Source organism: Pecten maximus, chromosome 1, assembly GCF_902652985.1.
Source record: "Pecten maximus chromosome 1, xPecMax1.1, whole genome shotgun sequence".
Taxonomy (NCBI): Eukaryota; Metazoa; Mollusca; class Bivalvia; order Pectinida; family Pectinidae; genus Pecten; species Pecten maximus.
This window is the reverse complement of record NC_047015.1, coordinates 35,483,548-35,506,545: the sequence shown is the minus strand read 5'-3', so window position 1 is coordinate 35,506,545 and position 22,998 is coordinate 35,483,548. Positions and strand designations below refer to the sequence as shown.

General features: G+C 37.1%; 2 protein-coding genes across 3 annotated transcripts; one reads left to right on the top strand and one right to left on the bottom strand.

The window, feature by feature from the left end:
- Positions 1-3,103: 3,103 nt before the first annotated feature.
- LOC117331892 (THUMP domain-containing protein 1-like) lies at positions 3,104-7,887 on the bottom strand. Of its 2 annotated transcripts, none has more exons than XM_033890854.1 (3): positions 7,812-7,887; positions 5,925-6,156; positions 3,104-4,959 (listed from the first exon to the last, which is right to left on the bottom strand). In XM_033890854.1, exons 2-3 carry the CDS (start codon positions 6,129-6,131, stop codon positions 3,961-3,963), a joined length of 1,206 nt encoding a protein of 401 aa, XP_033746745.1. In that variant the 5' UTR covers positions 6,132-6,156; positions 7,812-7,887; the 3' UTR covers positions 3,104-3,960. The 2 variants fall into 2 exon arrangements, with proteins under 2 accessions (XP_033746745.1, XP_033746754.1); XM_033890863.1 differs by having other exon boundaries at positions 5,925-6,133; positions 7,812-7,840.
- LOC117331884 lies at positions 7,885-19,889 on the top strand. The gene is made up of 9 exons (XM_033890844.1): positions 7,885-8,020; positions 10,070-10,535; positions 10,942-10,986; positions 11,790-11,918; positions 13,889-14,368; positions 14,808-14,900; positions 16,717-16,846; positions 17,502-17,613; positions 18,900-19,889. The coding sequence occupies exons 1-9, from the start codon at positions 7,959-7,961 to the stop codon at positions 19,024-19,026; spliced, it is 1,644 nt and encodes a 547-aa protein (XP_033746735.1). The 5' UTR covers positions 7,885-7,958; the 3' UTR covers positions 19,027-19,889.
- Positions 19,890-22,998: the final 3,109 nt, after the last annotated feature.

Sequence of the window (22,998 nt, the reverse complement as noted above, 5' to 3'; positions counted from 1 at the left end):
ACCACTATACCCGTTACCTCGGTCATAAGGAACCACTATACCCATTACCTCGGTCATAGGGAACCACTATACCCATTACCTTGGTCATAAGGAACCACTATACCCATTACCTCGGTCATAGGGAACCACTATGCCCATTACCTCGGTCATAGGGAACCACTATACCCATTACCTCGGTCATAGGGAACCACTATGCCCATTACCTCGGTCATAGGGAACCACTATACCCATAACCTCGGTCATAAGGAACCACTATACCCATTACCTCGGTCATAAGGAACCACTATACCCGTTACCTTGGTCATAGGGAACCACTATACCCGTTACCTTGGTCATAGGGAACCACTATACCCATTACCTTGGTCATAGGGAACCACTATACCCATTACCTTGGTCATAGGGAACCACTATACCTGTTACCTCGGTCATAGGGAACCACTATACCCATTACCTCGGTCATAGGGAACCACTATACCCATTACCTTGGTCATAGGGAACCACTATACCTGTTACCTCGGTCATAAGGAACCACTATACCCATTACCTTGGTCATAAGGAACCACTATACCCATTACCTCGGTCATAAGGAACCACTATACCCGTTACCTCGGTCATAGGGAACTACTATACCCATTACCTCGGTCATAGGGAACCACTATACCCATTACCTCGGTCATAGGGAACCACTATACCCGTTACCTCGGTCATAGGGAACCACTATACCCATTACATCGGTCATAGGGAACCACTATACCCATTACCTCGGTCATAGGGAACCACTATACCCATTACCTCGGTCATAGGGAACCACTATACCCATTACCTCGGTCATAGGGAACCACTATACCCATTACCTCGGTCATAAGGAACCACTATACCCGTTACCTCGGTCATAGGGAACCACTATACCCATTACCTTGGTCATAGGGAACCACTATACCCATTACCTCGGTCATAGGGAACCACTATACCCATTACCTCGGTCATAGGGAACCACTATACCCATTACCTCGGTCATAGGGAACCACCATACCCATTACCTCGGTCATAGGGAACCACTATACCCGTTACCTCGGTCATAAGGAACCACTATACCCATTACCTCGGTCATAGGGAACCACTATATCCATTACCTCGGTCATAGGGAACCACTATACCCATTTTTAAGAAAGGAGATATAAATGATACCAACAATTAAAGAGACACTACACTAGTCAGTTGTTTGTAAAAAGCTTTTCTATTCTAAACAAAAGATGGGTTAAGTTCGATAAAAGTTATAAGATCTCGGATGTTTAGTTTGATTTTAGAATGGAATATCTACAGTTCATGCAATTTTTCGCCCTGCCGTCATTAATAGATAGAACGTTCATTGACAAAAAAAACAACACTTTTATTGTTGCTTCAGACGATAAGAAAACGTTCGATTTTGTCAATCGTCAAAATGTATGGTATTAATTAAGGAAGGAATTAATGCGAATATTATTAGTCTATTTATATGAAAGGGAAATGCTGTGTCAAGGCTGAACGGACTATATCAGATTTTTTATTGTAAAAATGGATTGTTCCGGGGTGAAATTTTGTCACTAATTTTACATGCCTTATATATTTATGATTGTACAACTCATTTTCGAATGACAACTGTCAATGTATCGAAATCCAAATGATAAATATATTTCCGATGACATGGTGATATTATATATAATTAACAGAAACTCCAGAATGGTTACAAAAGTTGCTGGGACTCCTTACAAATACACACGCAGAAATAAGACCTTACAGCAAAAACTGAAATAATAATATTCAGTAATGATGGAATTAAAAGAGCAAATGAATCTCGGGTATATAATGGATTTTCTCTCTGGTTTCTTCTTTTCCACTTATTAATCTGATAACAAGAACAAGTGGAACATAAACAATTATTGTTTACGGACGGACAGACGACGGACGATGGACCACGGACACGGAGCGATTGGAATTAAATGAAAAGTATTCTTGTGTTACAAACAATCTAAATTGTACAAATGGAGGGTCTGAGAGCAGACAAAATGGCTAGTAGCTACTCTAGTCAGTGTCCTGTCGGCGTGAAGGGGTATCCTTCTGTTATGGAACCGTCTGTCCTATCACAAGTGTATAGGGTCATTCATGCTGACGTCACACTGGTCAGAACCATAGATTACGTCGAAAAATAAAGAAGAAATTGACTATTAAAGCTGCCTATTGTACAGTGATACATAGACAGACCACCAAAGTCAGACCACCAGTGGGAGGGGCTAAATTGGACATAGTGACATCATTTATCACGTCTGCTCTTAACCGAATAAGTTGGATTTTCCCCTGCAACTGAGCAGTTTTTACACGGGACATCATATCCAACAGACTAATGTTAGAACTAAAGGCTATGGCAATTATTGGCCAGAATTGTGCCAGTGCAGTGGCCCTTATTTTTGATGTCCGTCCTTAAACATTCCAAAGCTTTCACAATGATAAACATGTCTCAACAATGCCCCCCTTTGTTTGCCATTCTGAAACTTTTGGCAAGGGTCGAAATCTTAAAGCCACACACAGGTAATTTCTGCCGGACATGAACCAGGAATAACATTGTAGGCCTGTGTATTGGTACAGTTCCCCAAACCACGTAAGTTACAGCTGCTGGACATTAATATAAACTACAATTTTACTATCAGCATTGTACCTGGTAGGTCCCTGTCCCTAAGGTTATAACATAGAAGTTGTTCAGATTTCAACTACAGTACATAAATCATGTATCCTTACTGGGAATGAGATGAACATCCACAACCATACTATTACCGTGGAGTATGGCCTCACCCATATCAATTTTCATTTATTTTACTTTCAATGAGAACATTTTGCCACGAGTGAATAATGTTGTCTTGCTTGAAACATCAATTTCAACCTTAGCATTGAATGGAGTTTTGTAACAGCTTATGTAACACCCTCGAGCTCTAAACAAAACAAAAATTCTTATAAAGTTTTACAGATATATTTTGAACAAATTCGCCACATCTTCATTTCACAATTTCTTGAAGGTTCTTATTCATTGGAAGCAGTTTCAGTTTTTATAGGCAAAACATTAGGGCCACTCTATATAGCTACAAATCAGGTACATTTCATTTATATGAATAAAGAAATATTCTTAACTATCATTAATAACTGCATTTACTTTGTAAATCTGTCTGCCTAAGTTTATTGAGCTTTACCTGTTGTTTGTATGTAGATAATGTCATGATTTGTCTAATTCATCCTTAATCAATTCTAACCTTTATCTATTCGAACCTTTTATCTATTTTCTATAGAAAGCATGTCTGCAATCCACTCCAATGATTATCACAGATAATTTGGCCGTCTCTCATGTCCATCCCAGGATTTCCTTCGAACTTCACTCACCGTATTTGACCTAATAAGTGCATCGTGCGGTTACAAAAAACACAAAAGGGTGTGCTTTAACACAACCATAAAACAGGTTAAAATTAATATTAAATTCGAGTGGAAACAAAAAACTTTTGTGGTAAAAAAAATATAATCAGCATCTTTGGAAAGACTGAAGATTATATTGGCAGATGAGGTAAGGATATTTCTATAAGTGTACCCATCCTCTGAAAAAAAGGTGGGAGTGAGTTTATAGAGGGGCCCTTATTAGGTCAATTAGGGTATCTATATTTCTGGTAATAAATACCAGGATAGTGTAATCACCTGATCGATTGTAGGATAATAATGTGATACTTTAAATTAGCAAATCACATATTTAGAATATCTTGTGAATATTTATTACAGCACAATATAAACATATTATTTATTAACAAAATTTCAATGATTAACTGTACAACAATAAAATCTTTACCAATATTTCCACTTAATTTGACAAAATGATTAAATGTGTGATTTTTTTCTTATTTCCTGTGTACAAATGTAATCTACGATTTCTTAATATCTTTAAAGTTCTCATCTGATATCACTGTCAGTACAGTTGTCATCGACATTACATGTATCATCTGTAACAACATTGCTTTTACATTCTTTGTTGATGAGGTCACAGCTTTTGCTTATTACATCATCCTTTTTGCTGTTGCCAACCTCACTGCTTTCTCGAGTGACTTCATTGTCTTCACAGTTGCTGTCAACAACTTGGCTGCCTACATCTGTGACATCATCCGACTTGCTATTGTCAACATTACTGCCTTTATCCCTGACATCATCACTGTCTTTACAGCTATCAACTTTATTGTTTTTGTCCATATTATCACTGTCTTTACAGTCGGAGCATGCTATATCTTGATCCGGTGTGGACTTTACAGCTTCAATATCTTTTTTATTTTCCTTTGCCTCTACTGGTGATCGTACCACTTCTACAAGATTGTACTTTCGAAACCTGAAAAAGTCACGTGCAGTGCCCAAACAACACACATTTCCAATCACTTCAACGATAACCACCACATCCGGATTATCAAAATTAACGCTGTGTAGAGGGTTGAGTGTTTTGATGACTTGTCCGATAATTGTCTGAGCACTTGTCCTGGCAAGGTCGTTATTGTTATTGTTTCTAGATTTGTATACCACTGAATATTTCAAACCCACACCAAACGGTGTTTGGAATTCTTTAGCCAGAAGTTTCTCTGCCAGTTCTGTAAGGTCCTTTTGATATGCTTTACACGTACCAGCGATGGGGAGAAATCGTAAGGCATATCGTGTCTTTTGGACACGAGTTTTTGACAGATCGGCAAAGATGGTGTGAGCCAACTGACAAGGGTCTGGTAGTGAGGTTTTGATGAACAAACAGTTGTGGGCCTTAGTTTGTACATTCTGGAATCGCCGATGTGAGGAGGATATGGTTGTTTTGATAGCCTTGACCTCTTTCTGAAGGGTTGCTGCAATATCTTCTTCTTCATCCTCATCACTGCTGACCTCAGGACCTCCCTGATCACCAGTCTCTTCCTTTGATACCTGTGCAAAGTGAAATGAAAATACAAAGACATTAAAATTTGTGTTACCCTTAAGAGTTATCCATCTTTGTTTTTTTTAATGAAATATCGTTTGAATTTTCCTTAATTTTGTTATGCTATGTAGAGTAGATCTGTTGTTAGCTTTTGAGTAGTTCCTAACATTAGGACTCAAACCCAGCGAGTACTAACAGTAGTCACACCAACACTTGTAAACACAAGTTCCAATCTTTGGGGTCTTCAAAGACTTCTATGCCTGAAGAAATATGCTTTATTTTGATCACCTTTCCTTATATATTCACACTGTTCCACATATGACATCATAAAAAGCATGCTTGGTATTGCTACAACAATACATGTCCCCTACCAGTCCTTACTAAAAATAGTATCAGTGACCTTGCTCTTGACCCAAAAACCCTGAAAGTTGAACATGATCTGTAGCTACTCAAACTGAAGTTGCATACTAACTTTCACCAACATGCCTTGAAGTATTGCTGAGAAAAGTGTGGAAAACTAAGTGGACATACTAACAGACAGAGGACAGACATATAGAGAGGAAACATATATAGTCCCCTCGGTTTCACTGGTAAGGGACTAAGCAGATCCACATTGAGTTATCAAGAACATACAGCAATATCATTTCCTTAATAAACCATTATAATGCCTTCACATAATGCAGGTTATCTCAATATTTCTCCTTTCATTTGGTATCAAATGTAATTATATCTTATATATAATTATATGAGAAAACTTATCACATCACCAAACCCTTGATGGGATCTACCCTCTATAGTATATATAGAGAGCAGGATAGGACCCTGCTAGCTGCCGTGATATTACACTAGTAAATAGTGTACTTTTTTCTGCGGTATGAACATATGAACCAGACTTTGCACAAACTTACAACAGTTATTCTCTTTGATTTTAAAAACTTCTTGATCTGGTCAATTTACCAACTGATAGCCTCACCTCCTCGGGTCCGTAGATTTGGTCAGCGTACTCATTCAGAAGACTATACGCCTCACGGACTGCATCCTTTTCATGACTGTTACAGGTGAGTAAGAAACCACTAATGTCTGGCTCCAGTCTGTTGACCTTCCGTTTGTTCTGTTGGGAACATTTCAGATAGTAGGACTTGGGCCGCTTCTTGCCCCTCTTTCCAGTATTACCACTCATATCTGATCAAATATTAAGTATAGTTCTGGAATGAGAAGTAACATTAGCCAGATCAATGACAAAATATTGAACAACATTACAATCTGGCTTATTAAGGCCATAGACTTCTATCTGTAAGACCGGCTTACAATGATTCCAGTATCTTTTCAACAGACACTTTGGTTTTCAAACAGATTTTTAAAAGTTTTGAATGGGTAGTATCACTTATTCAATATGTGATATCACTTGAGAGACCAAGTGTCATTAGTGATATCACATAAACATTGAAGTGATGTCACTTAATTTTCAACTTCAACAAATTTTATTGACATAGAGAAAATTAACAGGATTAGACACCAGGCATGGCCACATAGCCTATCTTAGACTTCTCCTAAAATTGACAACAAGTTGTACGAAATAGACATACTTGATATGAGAGATTGATTTAAGGGGAAGTAACTCCTTGAATTAAGCAGGCTTGTTCAATGTTCTTTAAGATATAACCTTCCACTGGGGGTACTTATTTTGAAATATTTACAAGACTATTATGTTATCATTATACTAGATAATAAACTATTGATATTCATATTACACTGATGAAGATCAAAAGCCAATTTCAGCAAATAGATATATGTTTTTTAAGAAAGGTTACACCAACTCATGCAGATAATATAAAAATTCCTTAATCAATTTGAAAGGAGTTATATCAGAGACCTTTATACTAATATAGGTCTCTGGTTATATATTTATTTCACATTGATGGTTATAATATAAAAGAGAAAAAGAGAAAATAATGATTAACTTCTATATATATAATTAGCTTCCTAAATCCAATTCCCTTCAGTACTAGGTATAAAACATGTAATGTAACTAAAGGGTATAGCAGTATCTATCTATACCCATTAAATAATTCCATAACAAATTACATCAGGTATACTATGTATTGCTATATGTCATTTTAGTCCACCAGAGGATTTAACTTGATAGATACAGTGTAGCATAACAATATGCATATAACTTAACAACGTAAAAAATCATTCAAAAGATTATATTAATGAAATCTATTAGATATCCCTTATTAATTTGTCAACTTTTGCCTTCTGAGGAACCCCTTCTGAGTAGGTGATATCACTTTATTAGTTATATTTATTAATTTAAAGTGTGTTATTTAACGAGAATAAATAATAAAACACCGCTCCATCATGGGTAGACCGAGTTTCCTCTGGCCCTGACACCATGTCTGGTCCTACACCAGACATGGTGTCGGGGCCAGAGGAAACTCGGGCTACATGATGGGCATATTTCTGGCTAATTTTATCATAGACTCAATAGCCTGTATGCATGTCCCTGTACACAAGTTTCAACTATCAACTATACATGTACATTATTTGACCCATCAAATGTCAGTACATATACAGTACAGTACATTTGTATTTAGATGTAAATAACATTGTAACTTCATATCGATGCCTCATTAAGCCCCCATGTCCAAAAAATGTAGTTATCTTCATCGCATCAGCCTGTAGTAATTTTTCTAGGGCCACGTGTTTTCTCAAATTCTTAGCGAGTAATATAGAAAATATAACATTCATATCGCTACTAAATGAAACGTCTAAAATATCTGAGACCTGTTATTATAATCAAAACAATAAATTAGTATAAATCGTCAGAAAAGTTGCATATAACCAGATAACAGCCCACCTTCTTGACAACATGGACAGATATCTCAGGTTTCTGAAGAATACAGAGTTATCGCACCCGGAAGTGCACAATACAGAGGCTCACAGTTACACAGGAAGTTGAAAAAAAACTGGGCTTGCTGTTATACTGCATCCCACGTTTATCATCATGGACGTGTCCTTAGAAGATTATATCGTAGATCATAGCGTCAATTTCCAAGTTCAAATCAGGTACAATTCTTTGAGAAGAGATTTGGACCATAAAGACGGGTTATTTAACAAGTTTTCTATGCGTACATGTAGCATGATAGGATAACAACAAACGTGATCACTGTACCTGTTGTCCTCATAATTGTCGACTAAATTTGGTGAAAACAGTTATGTACAAAAACCTCAGAGTATGTGGGGTTTAACATCAAAATGATCAGTCATTATGTGGGTTAGGAAATATAGTGGAGAGGAGTGACAAAAAATATATACCAAACTGGTTAGGCACAACAATGTGGCTAAATATAGAACTCTGGTAATTTCATGCTCACCTATAACATTTGCACTAGTTGTACGATATAGTCAACGGAGAACAAAGTCTGTTATAAACATTGGCATTTTTCTCTCAAAGTTAAGTGACAGACTTGTGTTAATCAATGTTTAAAAGTGGTACACAAACATCAGTAAAATAAATTAAATGAATCATGTAAAATACAGTGACATGTCAAAATTGATGCATCTTTTTCTAATTAACAGCATCGATCATCAACCTCATTTAATTTAGCTTTGATACATAGAATCTTGTAGCATACATTAAGTACATCTGCTAAAAATACATTATTATTGTTTCTTCATTTAAAAAATGATGTACAGGGTCCAACATTTAAGCAATTTCAGATTGGAAAAATATGAACATGAAATTGTGGATAATACAACAAAATCTCACTATGGAAAGGGCCTATATTCGGTTCCAAAATGTACCCCAAAAAATCACTTGGTCCTGGTTATAAGGCACCATCAGAGGATACCAAATTTCAAAAATAACTTTCACAAAATTTTTGGGTATTTTGATCCTGTCCTGAGATAATGATCCCTTCAGTTGTATTTTTAGGATCAGCAAACACATTTTCTATTTTATACTAATATCGGGGGATGTAAAGATGGCCATTTAAGGTCGTTTAATACTATTTCCCTGTTTCCACGTACAGGTCATTGTAGATGTATGGCAGGTGGCCATCTTGGATTTTAATAATTGAAGTTTGCTATCACTATTATATTTCTCAGAAAGTTTCAAAGGGATCTTTCTCAAATTTCATGTGTAAGTTCCCTTGGTACCTAGTTGTGCATATTGCATTTCGGGACCGATCCGAAAACTATGACTGACAGTCCATCTTGGATTTGGACTATACAGGTTGATCGATCCTGCTATATTGTACTATATCAAGTTATTTTATAATGTTTTGAAAGGAGAGTGAAAGGATAAAAACGAGAAAAGATAAGTCTTTCATTTGACTGAGTTAGATCATTCAATGGTGGGTGCCAAGATCCCTCGGGGATATCTGATCTTGTTCTCTGAATCTGATATGAGTTAATTACTATATGGTTCCTTTATAGCTTCTACAAAGACTAATTTCATTTGCCATTTTCTGTTGGTCAGGGTCTTGGATCATTACCCAGTGTTTTCATACCCATAATGATAGGGTCTTTGCTTAACATTTCTAGCAGAGATATTCTGCCCAGAGTACATATTAATATCGAAAACTATGTCTTCAGTTTTTCTGTAACAAAAGCAGAATCAGGCGATCATCTCTTTCGTTAACCTTCCTCAAATCTCTTCAAAGTCCTTCTTATCATAGACAAGTTCACACCAAACATTTCTACCAATTAAGACTGTTTTTCACCAAGCTGATACAATTTTGCGATCAGTTTGACAATTCTGATTGTCTGCTAGCCATTGTTTACAATGGATACAATAATAGAGAAGTCAGAGGAAAGGAAGCATGTGTAATAAACATGTACCAAGTACCAGTAAAATATTTACATTAATTCAGTCCTTTTAGTCCCTAATTTATACCATGTTAAGATTCAATGACTTTTTATTGCAAATGACATCAAAAGTCACATCAATTTCTGACTGAATTGCAGGCATTTTAGGGCTTTCCTTTACAGACAAGTTAAATCACATTTACAATATATGTAGATTAAAGGGGTATAACATATTAAACTGTTTCTCGTTCTATTATTACTTAAAAATACATGTTGTATTTATTTCATTTCCTGTTATATTTATAGTAATCCCAATGCACTGACAACCAAGGGTCAAGACAGAGGGCGTGGGCGTGGTCGGGGGAGAGGACGTGGCAGAGGTGTAGGTCGTGGAGGATTTCAACAGCGTGGTGGGCTCTTCACATCAAAAACACAAAGAAACCAAAACCAAGGACAGTTTGGTGCGATCTCCAAACCTATTTCAGTGACAGTGAAAAATAACTTTGATGCTAGAGACACAATTGCGAAGAAAAAGAGACCACTGGATGCTAGAAATAAACTTGTTGCTAAAGCCAAAGTCAGTGATGCTAGGACAAAAATATTGAATTTGAAGGGAAACAAAGGTGGTTTGTTAAACAAAGGACAGTCTAATAAAGGCTCAGATGCCAGAGCTATGATCCTTGCTAGAAAAAATGCCAAACAATTTATGCCTACAGGCAACAGAGCTACTGCTGGTGCTGTACAGTCGACATCTAGTAATCTTCTCCGAACAGTAAGTTACGTGTACATGTACGGTATCTATACTGTATATCCTTGGAACTGTTCACAGCTGTTACATTTACTCAGAATTTTCAGTATTTTATTAAGAATTTCAATTATCTACCGTCTTTAATATTATCAATTTCCACATTTTCAAACAATAATGAGTTCCATTCACTGTTAAAAATGCCATTTATTCAGCCCTTGACTTTTAACTATTCAAGACATCACATCATTATTGCTTAGAGACCACTTTAAAGGGTCTTATGTCAAAATTAAATATGCCCTTCAAATCCAAGAGTCAAGTCTTATATTTGGGAGTCAAAAAATAAATTTCAATAATCTTCTGCGAATTGACAAATATCAATGTTATTCTGTGATTTTTGTTGTTGTTGTTGACTGATTTTGTTTATATTCAGGTAAATCAGGATGTGGCATCAGGCAACTTCCAAATAACTAGGAAGGTAGGTATCCAGACCTTACAGGTACAGGTATCCAAAATCTAACGATAGGTATCCAGACCTTACAGGTACAGGTATCCAAAATCTAACGATAGGTATCCAGACCTTACAGGTACAGGTATCCAAAATCTAACGATAGGTATCCTGACCTTACAGGTATAGGTATCCAAAATCTAACAATAGGTATCCAGACCTTACAGGTACAGGTATCCAAAATCTAACGATAGGTATCCAGACCTTACAGGTACAGGTATCCAAAATCTAACAATAGGTATCCAGACCTTACAGGTACAGGTATCCAAAATCTAACAATAGGTATCCAGACGTTACAGGTATCCAAAATCTAACAATAGGTATCCAGACCTTACAGGTACAGGTATCCAAAATCTAACGATAGGTATCCAGACGCTACAGGTAAAGGTATCCAAAATCTAACAATAGGTATCCAGACGCTACAGGTACAGGTATCCAAAATCTAAATGTAGGTATTCAGACGTTACAGGTACAGTATCCAAAATCTAAAGATAGGTATCCAGATGTTACAGGTACAGGTATCCAAAATCTAAAGATAGGTATCCAGACCTTACTGGTACAGGTATCTTAGTAATCCAAATTAGGCCTAGTGTGTCCAGAGAATTCAGATTGATTAACAAAAAATATCAGACAATGAAATAAACTTCCTGGGGTAGATATACACTTATACAAAATTGTAGACTGTGATTTTGTATTTTAAGAGATTATAAGGTGGAACATTGTATTTTTCTGAAGTCAGAAGATTTGATTGTCGGCTTGTATTTTTACACCAGGTGCCGGGAAACCAGTCTGGTGTTGAGCTGTCAGGTGATAGTGTTGTGATTACCCGTACCCTCCATGGCTCACAGTCCCCAGAGCTTTCTGACAGTCCATACTTTACCAAGACAATCAACAACAAGCAGGTATATATAATCTCTCAACTCAAAAGAAAATTTTTCAATAAGAAAATAACACTGAAACATGCTGATTTGTTTCTATTACAATCCTTTTGTCAAAGAATACTACATATATGTATATTTCAAACCTGCTGTTTATTTAAGCTCTCCACCATAAAGGTATGGTTCAAACCTACTGATTCGTTTTTAGCATAAACTATCTCTTATTGATTATGAGGTTAAAAGGTTTTATTAGTCCCCTATTGTTGACCATCCGTCTTGTACATACATACAATTTACTTAAAGGGACATCACGGTAAAAACGTTGTAATTTTCAATGAATGTACGTGTTTTGTTCCTTTCCAGTTATGTTTCTGTGCTGTCCCAATGTTCACAGTCGATCCTCATGTCCAGCTTGACCACTTGATTTAGTTGGGAATCCCCCTCTAAATTTAGCACGGAAATTATTTTTAAATCATCACGTAACTGTTTTGAAATCGAGGCAACACAAACACACGATAGTTTACAAGGCGAATTGGATTAGTTGGACAACAATATTATACAGTGGTTTAAATGTTAAATAACACGTTCTGTATATATTCCGGCACATATATTTATGTGTAAATAAGTGTAAACACCGTACATATAGTATAGTGACAGTAGCGATGTACTGGTACAGACTGTATAAATATTACCGAGTTTGTGTAAATATTACCGAGATTGTCATGACCTACTATCCAGCAATCAAGCAGAATACGAGCAGCGTCCGTATTACTGCTGTTTTCATGTTTGAACTGTATTGTACTGCTTCCCCAGTTTAATTCTAAGATTGTGTTTGACTCATTTTCCAATTATTCTCTTCATTGCGGAATCCTTGTCAGCACTCTGATGGCTTCATTATTAGTCCCCTGCCGTTTGAAAAACGGGGGGACTATAGGTTTTCCCCCCGTCCATCTCTCTGTCTGTCGGACAACTCCTTCTAAAGTACTACTCTGATTTTTAACTAAACTTTGTAGACATGATCAGTATAACATGTAGTTGTACGTGCATCCCACATTTTTGTTTTCGAAAAAACATTTTTCAAAATGGCCGTCGGCTTCTCATTGGTTGAGGCTTGTCAGGACGACTCCTCCAAAAGTACTACTCTGATTTTAACGAAACTTGGTAGACATGATCAGTATAACATGTAGTTTTGCATCCCACATATTTTTTCCCTAAAATTCATTTTTCGAAATGGCTGCTGGTTTCTCATTGGTTGAGGCTTGTCCGGACAACTCCTCCTAAAGTACTACTCTGATTTTAACGAAACTTGGTATACATGATCAGTGTAACATGTAGTTGTGCATCCGACATATTTTTTCCCTAAAATTCATTTTTCAAAATGGCTGCTGGCTTCTCATTGGTTGAGGCTTGTCCGGACAACTCCTCCGAAAGTACTTCTCCGATTTTAACGAAACTTGGTATACATGATCAGTATAACATGTAGTTGGGTTTTTTTTGGAGTAAAAATTCCGAAATGCGAGTAAAAATGGCTATATCTCGTCACCTGTCAATTAAAATAGCTCAAAGTCATAGGTCATTTGAGGTCAAATGTCACTTTTTTTCGAAATTAGAGCTTGTCCGGGGTATACTATATTACTTATGTATTTTTGTTTTTGTTTTTTAGAATGTTTGTTGTCCGCAATCTGAAATATTCGTCCTGTTGTTCTGTTAGGAAAACTAGTTTAATACATCTATTGAAGTTCTGTCGAAAATAAATGGGAAATAAATAGGTGCACCCCCAGGTCAGACGGGACATTGTATTGCTATTGCAATACTATCCATCCTTGTTCTTAACTTGTTCTCAGATGTATAGCAGCCAGTGATTACTGAAGTGTACTATCATGATGTGTGCATTATTTTGCGGACAGTTACTTGAAAAGTGGAAATGAAAGTCATGCATGTATGTTTTCATGTAGAATTTGTGTAGAAACGTGAATATTTTCTGACTTCTTCAGGGGCTTGGAAAACTGCAGCCAAACATACGAGGACCAGTGATACAATTACAAAATGAAATGTTCCAGGCCCATCCGCGTACACAGCCCATGTACAGTCAGGCCATGATGTATGAAGAAGTCCAGGACAGTGACCCCTGGGCACAAATTAGCTATCCTAGCGAGAAAACTTTAACAGTGAAAATGCCACAAAGTCACTCACAATTTAGTAGAGCACCACAACAAAAATTCCAGATGAACAAAATTACATTTGATAGTGATAGAATGGTACCTGCAACACAGATTTCTCCGCCTACAGCCATCAAACGGAAGGCAGCTGGAGATGCATTGTCACTGACAACCGGTAAACAATTACGACTTGGTGGTACAGTTACCATGGCTAAACAGATGCGACCAATCGCACAGGTATCACAACCTGCACCACAGGTTGTCAAACGTACAAAAGTATTAAAACCAACTCCAACACCAGTCGTAGTGGAAGAGGTATGTGTATTCTACAGGGTTGTTTGTATAGGTAGCTTTGGTGTACCATTTGCCAAACTGTCTGAAACATAAGTCAACACGTATTTATAAATGCTGTCTCTATGCAAATTATTGGTGTTTTTTTTTGCGAGGAAGATTACTTGAAAAAACACATAATCAATTTTAATGTGTAAAGTAACATACACATCCACAGACCTAATATGTTAGATGGCATACAACTTTAACTCTACCAAACATCACAGGTGTGATGTAAGATAGGGAAAATGTAGCATACAACCTTAACTCCATCACACATCTCATATGTAATGTATCTGATAAATGAAGCACACAACCTTAACTCTTGCCCAAATTACAAATCTTACCGTCTTGGGGAGATGAGAGGTATGAAGTGTAAAGTATGTTATCAGAAGTGAAGCTTACAGTTTAATGTATATTTCAGGAGGAAGATTCAGACGTGGTACTCAGTCCACTACAAGGGTATAGGATCCTGATCTCAAATCTCCATGTCATTGTCACACAGGATGATATAATCGTAAGTACTATAGTGGAACAATACTCGTGTTGTTTTCAGGTGTACATTAAGTTATATAGAGGGGCTGGCAGTGTTAAGTGCTGGTTAATTAAAATACAATGTTTACCAGATTTACTAATTAAGAAATGTTAGTGGATTTTATATAGTCATCCAGCATTGTATAACAGTATTAGAGAAAACAAATTAAACGTAACATACAGTGACAATATCTTATATTCACATTATATGACATCAAAGATATCTAATTTAGTCAGTGGTCTACAGCTCAGTCAGATCATGTTATTGTCCATATCTTTGGCATGGTTGGTTATGTGGGTCTAATAGGGTCAATATGGATAAAATTGGGAAAAATAATTACTATTTCTGTAATTTTGGCGTTTACATTCCTTGGCATGGTTGGTTATGTGGGTCTAATAGGGTCAATATGGATAAAATTGGGGAAAATAATTACTATTTCTGTAATTTTGGCGTTAACTTTCCTTGTGCAATTTCTCAGTTTAAGTTTTGGTGCAAGTTTCTTCAGTGGTCAACAATTCAGCCAGATCACGTGTTTTTGTCCTAGTTTTTGGCATGGATGTTTATACCGGGTCAGACGGTGTATTATGCACTTGTTAGCCCACCATCGTTAGATGGGCGGCTATTCAAATCGTTTGTGGTCCATTGTCCATTTGTAACAATCCTTGCTTTCACTATTTCTTGATAAGTCCAGGACAGATAATTCCCAACTTAACATGTTAGTTCCCCTTGGTCCCTAGTTATGTCCATTTAATTTTGATTCTGATCGGGGAAACAAATTGGTCAACAGGTGGCCATCTTGGATTTTGACAATTAAAGTTTTTTATCACTGTTTCTTATATTTTGGTTTGTCATCTCTATTTATTAGAAAGCTTTTCTTAATATCTTTCCTAGATTTGATATGAAGATTTTCCTTGTTATCAGATGGTTAAGAGGAAAAGATGAAGGGAGGGAAAATTAGAGAAAAGATCAGTCTTGCATAGGACCAATAAAAGATTATTGAATGGTGGGGGCCCAAGTTCTCATTGGGATCTCTTGTTAATATAAGATACTGAGATTGATGATACAGTCAGCTATATAAAAACATGTGGTCTGACCAGGCTCTGAGTAATATTGAAGTTCTGGTATCTGTCACTGTGAAAACATCTTTTCTCTAAATAACCAAAGAATAATTTTAACATCTTTAATTTACGTCAGTAATTCTGATACTAAAGCAACAAAGACCATGTCAGCGAGTACTTCAAGCGAAGCGTACATTGTCATCTTTTGACTGTCTGATTGCATGATCAGTAAATTAAGTGAAATCCCATATCTTGTATAAAATGTACCGGGTAATTGCATTAACATGGGATGGAAATCGTGGAATATGGGAAATGGGGCTAACAGGTCAGGATGAAATATTTGATTTGAAATCACAATTGAAACATTACCTGTATATGCTTTGGCCTACTTCGGGCGTCAACTATTTACTATAGTTAGGCTAGTCTGTCTAATGTGATTACTTATGTGTATACCGAATAAACCACAATCAATCACTGCTGTGCTTCCAAATGTTCACATATGCCTAAACGAAGTCTAGTTGTTATAGTCGGACCATGTGGTTGACTAGACATACTCATTGTAACTTCTTGTTTCTCTACACATGCGCATTACATGTAACCAGAGTGAACTCACTTCTACACTAGTTAGATTATAGTCTCTATAGTAGATGCTCCAAGTAGGCCCTTATCTTATCTATTACTCATTGTTTGGTTTGAGTTACTGTATTATCTGTTAATGTTACTGCTGATTCTTTAACCAGGAGCTGTTTGGTGCTATTGGTCCAATGAAGCGAGCACGTCTGGTCAAGCCTGGTACGGCCGAAGTTGTTTACGTCCAGAAGGAGGATGCTTTGAAGGCTGCCCAGAAATACCACAACAGAGAATTGGATGGTTAGTTATACAGAAATATTCATGTTGTAGTTTTGTTTGTTTCACAAATACCTTTGTACATCTTCTCTGAAGTAAAATCGTGTAGACAAAATTTACTACAGTCTAACAGGGCCGACCAATCTTAACCTACCTGGTACATGTAATTAGTTCAGGTCACTTTCAATCCCTTTAATTTTCAAGAATGGAATTATGATCTTCTCTGACTACCATTACATCTGTTCTCAAGATGGAATGTCATAATGTGCTGAAAGAGATCTGTCTGCTTTTCCTATTACATACTAGGGGTTTTTTTTCTGAGGAGTTAAGGCATGATAGCAAAATAAATTGTTATGTTTGTAAATCAACATAAGATGATTTAAACCACTACAACAAAATGTATCGAAAAATATTTACAGCTAACAGCTTACAAATAATTTTAAACAGTTACCTCCCTTTCAAAAATTCAGTAAAGTAGAACAAGAAGGCATTGGGGGGGAAAGGAAAAGGCTTATAAATGGGGAAATAGAAGTTATCAAAGCTTTGATTTTTTTTTTCTTTTCTTTTTGGAAGATTTTCCATTCTGCACACTGCAGTGAAAAGTATTCTGCCTTATTTCACTTTTTAATATGACATATATACCTACATACATTGTATTTCATTTTGTGTCCTTCCAAAGGCCAGTCAATGCAAGTGAAGCTGATAACACCAGCCAAAGCACCGGTAAAGCAGGCCCCAGAGGTTACAACGTCACCATCACAGCCAGCGAAGGAGAAGGGTGGCCCCCTTAAGTATGTATATCCATTACCTAGTGTTTCACTGCCTTTGATGTTCCCTCATTGTAAGTTACGATCTCAAAGCCTTTGTGAACAAATTAATCAGAATACAGTCAAACCTGCCTTAGCGACCACCTGAATTAAACGACTTCCTTTCATATGCGACCGTATTTTTTCCTCCCAGCGTTATTTACTATACTAGTGACCTGAATTAAGCGACTACCTGTCAGACGCGACTACCGACCATCATTTCCGTGTCCCAAATGCTGAAAAGCGACTTTTTTCAGCGACTTTCCGAGTTTTAAAACAGGAAGCAGAAGTCATAATCAAGAAGAAACCGGACGACTTGTCTGCTTTTAAAGATTAAAAAATACTTCAGAAATGCAAGAAATGTCTTATTCTGTGTCAAAAAATGTACTGAATTTATCATCTTTGCCCTGATAACACCCAAAAACGAACGAAACTGTACTTTACTTCTAAAGAATGAAGAAGGAGATGGGATATGGCGAAAAAACTGCCTCGCCATTCAGACGATTTTCACGAAATTTTGATAGATAAAAATACAAACATTTGCTTGGGAAGTATGAAAAAGAGTGAATAAACAGTCAACTTACTGTTTAACTGAAATTTATGTTCATTTTGAGACATGTACTTTGTTTCCTGGATATTATGGCATAGATTCAATGAAATGTCTGATAAAAAAACAAAACAGAATAGCAAATGTTACAGTGTTTTCCTTTTCTTACTCCACATCTCTCTTACCAGGAATATTGATGAAATAACTCAGTAGTCAAACAGAAGGTGTGGTATTGTGAGTCTTCCTCACTTTTCAAGTTTCAAAGTGCCTTTCGAAATCATCTTAAAATGAAGACTATCAATGTCTTGTGTTTTGTGTATTTCACAAATAATAACTCCATTCCTGTGTAATGTAGTTCTGTAAAAATACTAAATAGAAAACGCAATTTTATTTTCCTGCAATAGAATCTCTCCTTACTCTATTAGTCAAAGTTGATTTGCTGGTTCCCTGGGCATATTACAGGATAAATGTGGTGATAATGGGTGCTAAAATGGAGTTCCCTGTCCCTGGTTATAATATTTACGTATTCCTTATTAAAATGTCCCATAGGAAATGAATTATTGGATGTAACAGTGAAAAATTTAAGTTCAAGAACTTTCCTTAAATTCTGTAATGCTTTCCTATGGAAAATTGTATTAAGTTAAAGAATTTCTGTAAGTAAAGAAATATTGATGAAACTGGGGTCTGGTTAATGTTCACTGATGATTTGTTTTATTTTTGTCAGACTTGGACAGAACATAAAGAAGAATCCATCAGGAGGAAGTGTAGAACTTAACACACTGCACCGGGCGTTGTTTAAAACGCAAGCAAGCAAACCGATCAAACCTGTCACCTTCACTGTGAAAATCTAGTGCTCCTACATATATGTAGTCATTACTATGTAGCATATTTTCATCATTACCATTTGTCATTGGTATTGTTCACACTCAAGAAAGTTGAACCGGGAAAAGGACTCATCTGGTCAGACTTGGAGAATCATGGAAACTACATCGGAAATGTCATACTCATTCTTCATTGTAGACATGCTTCAAGGAACTAGAGACACAGAATCATCGTCATCTGGTTTTAGTGAATTAATGTAAAACATTACTAAAACTATTATTTTCTTTGATGAATCTTACATGTATCCATAAGTAGTGTTTATGGTTGTGGTACCTACAGTTTGTTCACAGTCATGGAGATTGATACAAAATATTTGTATGATCGTTTTTTGGGGGATTATTGTTTTGTAATATGATCAGGTATAAAAAAGTATTTTCTTCAAATCAATGTTGCAAAATTACATCAACTTTAAAAAAATCAAAATCACTGGAAAGTCAGACAAGCAGTTTCATGGGATACAAATAAGTGGCTGTAACAGCCTAGACAAGCTTTAACCTGTGGCTGTAATACAGATTAGTGATGTTTAACCATATTTCCATTTAAGCTATTTGCAAAGCTTTTATTATAGGAGAATTTTGATTTAAGATGTACCGAGCAACTAATATTTGATGGAATATTTTAGTTAATTGCAAGGAAAATCATGAGTAGCTACGTTTTGTTTGACACAGTAAAGTTGATCAGAGCTTTGCATGTGTTATCTTGACGATTTACATTAGATCATCAAGGCTTTCTGTGAACTGAAATGAAGCTAGAGAGCATATTTCTGCTATTTTTGTTTATTATGTAAACTTCAGTTTGCATTATTCAAAAATGAAAACAAGATAATAAATGAGTTTGTGTTAGTTTTTACATTCAACACATGCTAACTCTCAGATAAATAATGTAACTGTTGGTGTCCGCCCCAGACAACTGTCATCATATGACCTTGGCTGTTTGTGTGTCCCCCCTAGACATCATCGTCATATGACCTTGGCTGTCTATGTCCCCCATACAACCATCATCATATGACCTTGGCTGTCTGTGTCCCCCTATACAACCATCATCATATATGACCCTGGCTGTCTGTGTCCCCCTAGACAACCATCATCATATGACCTTGGCTGTCTGTGTCCCCCTAGACAACCATCATCATATGACCTTGGCTGTCTGTGTTCCTCTAGACAACCATCATCATATGACCTTGGCTGTGCCTGTCCCCCTATACAACCATCATCATATGACCTTGGCTGTCTGTGTCCCCCTAGACAACCATCATCATATGACCCTGGCTGTCTGTGTCCCCCTATACAACCATCATCATATGACCCTGGCTGTCTGTGTCCCCCTATACAATCATCATCATATGACCTTGGCTGTCTGTGTCCCCCTAGACAATCATCATCATATGACCTTGGCTGGCGTTGTGCCCCTAGTCGCCCGTCATTTGACCCTGGCTGTGCGTGTCCCCCTAGACAATCATCATCATATGACCTTGGCTGGCGTTGTGCCCCTAGTCGCCCGTCATTTGACCCTGGCTGTGCGTGTCCCCCTAGACAATCATCATCATATGACATTGGCTGACGGTGTGCCCCTTGTCGCCCGTCATTTGACCTTGGCTGTTGGTTTCTGCTAGACACCCCTCTCCATTATAACCTTTGTTGTTTGGGTCTCCTACATTGGAAGTGATCATGTCACTTTTCTCGGGTACTGCAGTTTCCTGTCCCAGTAAGACATCCCAATCCCAGTTCACTTCCATCTGGGTCAATAAGGGAGATTTATATACATCGTGTAAATTATACAATATCGCTGTAAACATTTAGTTTGTATTGCACTGTTGATAAACTATTAAAAGCAACAAGCGATGGCAGCCACACAAGGAAAAGAGAAAAACAGAAAAGAAAACAACAACATTTTCATTAAGACTGCATATACATCTTTGTTTATTATGGATGTTAATGTTGCTAATAAATTTTCTAAAAAGTGAGGAAATGTAATGACCTTAGAGTATGTGCGACTCATCTCTATTATAGGATAGACTATATATGTTTTCTATAAACATACATTAGTTTGAATGTCACTGATAAAATAATATGCACATTATATTGTTTGAGTATTATAAATACCATAATTATTAAATGAAACCAGATGTGAGGTCGTGTATTCCTAAAGGCAAACTTTTGTTGGACTGAAAAGACCTCTAAAATATGTTTTATTTATAACACCATAATTGAAACGACACAGATGACATCAAGAAGAAAAAGACAGCATCAGTAACAATATCATGATTATATATTTACCATTGTATGGCACTGCCACTATATAACCCTACCAATTCAGTTGCGAGTTCACCAGCTTATGAACTGCCAACTGAAATTTGAATTTGAAAATTTCAAAAAAAAAATCGCACGACAAATAAAAAAATCGCAGATGGTAAATATAAGCATTGAACGGCTTTCAGTTGGCATTCATAGTCAATATGAATGCCAACTGAAAGCCGTTCAATGCTTAAATAAACAGCTCTACAGTAATGTTTGAAAAATGACAGTGAACTTATGTTGTGGTACGTCATTTGTCGATTGTCTGTTGTCTGACGTCATGTGTCGATTGTCTGTTGTCTGGCGTCATGTGTCGATTGTCTGTTGTCTGGCGTCATGTGTCGATTGTCTGTTGTCTGACGTCATGTGTCGACTGTCTGTTGTGGTACGTCATGTGTCGATAGTCTGTTGTCTGACGTCAACTTGTTTCCTCTATCCTCTGAATCATGGTGTGTGAATGGTAGGTTTTTAGAAATGTGAACTTAATTTATTTTACAACAATTGCAAAATAAGTTGTACAAACTTTTATTAATCACTCTTGTTGGCCCCGATGGAAGAGTTTTACTGGGGAGGAATCTAAACCTGAAGAAAATCACATGAGCATGTGTCCCCATATCTTTTTCACCTACAATTGGGGAATCAAACCCAGGAAAATCCCACATGGTCAGGCAGGTGTCCATACCTTTTCACTTCCAATGGGAGAATCAAACCCAGGGAAATCCCACATGGTCAGCCAGGTGTCCGGATACCTTTCACCTCCAATCGTAGAATCAAATCCAGACTGCCTCAGTGAAAGACAAGTGTGTTACCACTGTTCTATCTGACCAAGGTTCCTGAGCCGACACCAGACAAAGTTTCCAAAAAGTAATAACACTTTATCAATACTGAAGACTACACAATTCAACTTTGTAAAAACTTCTTTTGAATCATTTAATGACGTGGTCATCAATAGCAGGTGAGTGATCCAGGTCCATCGCTCAAAAATAACGAAATACTTATAACCACTGGGATCAGCAATTATTTTTATTGAATGTGGACATTACATAGATAAATGGTAGTGTAGGGAGAGAATGGGAACATGGTATAGGGGAGAATGGGCAGTGTTAATGTAGGGGGGGTGTCTGTTTATTTGGGTTTGTCGCTCTATGAATAGCCAGAGTCATTTTGAGCTGGGGTCTCCTTGTAGTTTATGAGTAGATGGTGACTACCTCACTGAACAACATACGGTAGGCTGGCCACATGTCATCCTGAGCAATTAGAGAAAGGGTCTTGCTCAAGGACACGACCAGAACAGCACAGACAGGTCGATTCAGCTTCCCCAGAAACACAAACTGACAGGGGTAAGGAGGTTTGAACCAAGCACCTTTAAACTTCATCAGAGGTTACGTGACTGGTGCTCTAACCAACTGAGCTATTGTGGCATTTCCTATCGGGGGTGTAATGTAGGAGAAGGTGGGTAGCATTAATGTAGAGGTGGGACAGTGATGCAGGAGAGTGGGACAGCATTAATGTAGAGGTTGGACAGTGATGTAGGAGAGAGAGGGACAGCATTTATGTAGAGGTGGGACAGTGATGTAGGAGAGAGAGGGACAGCATTAATATAGAGGTGGGACAGTGATGTAAGAGAGAGAGGGACAACATTAATGT

Excerpts from the sequence above, each read along its gene's own strand:
- LOC117331892 (XM_033890854.1), bottom strand. The coding sequence starts at position 6,131 with ATGAGTGGTAATACTGGAAAGAGGGGCAAGAAGCGGCCCAAGTCCTAC. Across the intron at positions 4,960-5,924 it reads AAATCTACGGACCCGAGGAG|GTATCAAAGGAAGAGACTGG; the intron begins GTGAGGCTATCA and ends CACTTTGCACAG.
- LOC117331884 (XM_033890844.1), top strand. The coding sequence starts at position 7,959 with ATGGACGTGTCCTTAGAAGATTATATCGTAGATCATAGCGTCAATTTC. Across the intron at positions 10,987-11,789 it reads ACTTCCAAATAACTAGGAAG|GTGCCGGGAAACCAGTCTGG; the intron begins GTAGGTATCCAG and ends TTTTTACACCAG. Across the intron at positions 14,901-16,716 it reads TCACACAGGATGATATAATC|GAGCTGTTTGGTGCTATTGG; the intron begins GTAAGTACTATA and ends TTCTTTAACCAG.